This window comes from Propithecus coquereli, unplaced genomic scaffold, assembly GCF_000956105.1.
Source record: "Propithecus coquereli isolate 6110/MARCELLA unplaced genomic scaffold, Pcoq_1.0 Scaffold58, whole genome shotgun sequence".
Lineage (NCBI taxonomy): Eukaryota > Metazoa > Chordata > Mammalia > Primates > Indriidae > Propithecus > Propithecus coquereli.
The window spans coordinates 5,169,735-5,171,900 of record NW_012151729.1 but is presented as its reverse complement, the minus strand read 5'-3'; the positions used below and the strand labels follow the sequence as shown (position 1 = coordinate 5,171,900).

Sequence of the window (2,166 nt, the reverse complement as noted above, 5' to 3'; positions counted from 1 at the left end):
CTCCTCCTCTTCCTGTCTGGTCTCCTCCTCTTCCAGTCTGGTCTCCTTCTCCTCTTCCGGTCTAGTCTGCTCCTCCTCTTTCGGTCTGGTCTCCTCCTCCTCTTTCGGTCTGGTCTATTCCTCCTCTTCCGGTCTGGTCTCCTCCTCTTCCAGTCTGGTCTCCTCCTCTTCTTCCGGTCTGGTCTCCTCCTCTTCCAGTCTGGTCTCCTTCTCCTCTTCTGGTCTGGTCTCCTCCTCCTCCAGTGTGGTCTCCTCCTCCTCTTCCAGTCTGGTCTCCTCCTCCTCTTCCGGTCTGGTCTCCTCCTCATCTTTCCGTCTGGTCTATTCCTCCTCTTCCGGTCTGGTCTATTCCTCCTTTTCCGGTCTGGTCTCCTCCTCCTCTTCCTGTCTGGTCTATTCCTCCTCTTCTGGTATGGTCTCCTCCTCCTCTTCCGGTCTGGTCTCCTCCTCCTCTTCCGGTCTGGTCTCCTCCTCCTCTTCCGGTCTGGTCTGTTCCTCCTCTTCCTGTCTGGTCTATTCCTCCTCTTCCGGTCTGGTGTCCTCCTTCTCTTCTGGTCTGGTCTCCTCCTCCTCTTTCAGTTTGGTCTCCTCCTCCTCTTCCGGTCTGGTCTCCTCCTCTTCTTCCGGTCTGGTCTCCTCCTCCTCTTCCTGTCTGCTCTATTCCTCCTCTTCCAGTCTGGTCTCCTCTCCCTCTTCCTGTCTGGTCTATTCCTCCTCTTCCGGTCTGGTCTCCTCCTCCTCTTTCGGTCTGGTCTATTCCTCCTCTTCCGGTCTGGTCTCTTCCTCTTCTTCCGGTCTGGTCTCCTATTCCTCTTCCTGTCTGGTCTATTCCTCATCTTCCGGTCTGGTCTCCTCCTCCTCTTCCTGTCTGGTCTCTTCCTCCTCTTCCGGTCTGGTCTCCTCCTCATCTTTCGGTCTGGTCTATTCCTCCTCTTCCTGTCTGGTCTCCTCCTCCTCTTCTGGTGTGTTTTCCTCCTCCTCTTCTGGTCTGTTTTCCTCCTCCTCTTCCAGTCTGGTCTCTTCCTCTTCTGGTCTGGTCTATTCTTGCTCTTCTGGTCTGGTCTCCTCCTCTTCCGGTCTGGCTTCCTCTTCTCTTCTGGTCTGTTCTCCTCCTCTTCTGGTCTGGTCTATTCCTCCTCTTCTGGTCTGGTCTCCTTTTCCTCATCCAGTCTGTTCTATCGACAAACCCTGTTCTTTATAAACCCTTTTCACATCTATCGCATCCATTTTTCATTATCCTCACTGCTACTACTTTTTTTAAAACCTTGTCATTGCTCACTAAACTACTGTGTTAATCTCTCAAATGTCCTCTGTACTACCAAAGGTCTCCTTCCAGTCCATCAGCCACACAGCACAAAAGATGGTTTCCTAAAATAGAAGAATCATTCTCCAACTTCAAAATCTTCAACAGATTTTCAATGTTATTTGAAAAAAAGTCAGACACTATTTTAAATCAACAGACATATTCATAACACAGATTTAGACATACTTGTTTTCATACTTATTTCAAAGTTTCTTTTTTAGACAGTACAGTCAAATAGATAATAACCCAAACTTATATGTCTGTATCCTCAGCACATTGCACAGAATCTGAAGAGAATGTTGGCTCTGTGTTTACTGAATGGATAGGTTGGCTTGTTTCGGCTAAGTTTTACCTTGTTGGGTTGCCCCCTTAGTTCTCTCCCATCAGTCATGTTATTAAGCCATTCATTGCTCTCTCTCCCAGCTTGGTGCGTTTTGCATATTTGAGTAGTATATCTCTCTATATCTTCATGAAGGTACTACATGCAGAAGGCTAGGGATAGAGTTCTGTGTCACTGAACTCTGAGTAACAGCAGTAATATGCAATCTGTTGGGCCTGGAGGTTTTTCCCATGGGCATATCAAAGAGATTTCTTGATTGAGTTAAGAAGCAATCCAAGGACAGATTATATCTGGGAAGCTACACAGCACAAAAAGAAACTGATGATAAACATTATTATAAAAGTGATAACACAAAGTCCTGGTGAGGATATAGAGAAACTGGATCAATCTTACATTGCTGGTGTAACAATAAAATGGTACAGCCACTCTGGAAAAATGGTTTGATAGTTTCTTTAAAAAACACCGTGCAAGGCCGGGCGCGGTGGCCCACGCCTGTAATCCTAGCACTCTGGAAGGCCGAGGC

The 2,166-nt window shown here is 47.5% G+C and overlaps 2 protein-coding genes across 2 annotated transcripts in view; one reads left to right on the top strand and one right to left on the bottom strand.

Moving 5' to 3' along the window:
- Positions 1-2,166, bottom strand: part of SPINK1 (serine peptidase inhibitor, Kazal type 1) — a 78,256-nt gene that overhangs the window by 49,715 nt on the left and 26,375 nt on the right. The gene's annotated exons all lie outside the window — the stretch shown is intronic.
- LOC105821531 (uncharacterized protein DDB_G0271670-like) lies at positions 2-982 on the top strand (the record flags this gene model as incomplete). Its single annotated transcript, XM_012658236.1, has 2 exons — positions 2-295; positions 932-982. Coding segments are annotated over 2 exons (345 nt in total), but the record flags the coding sequence as incomplete, so codon positions are not given.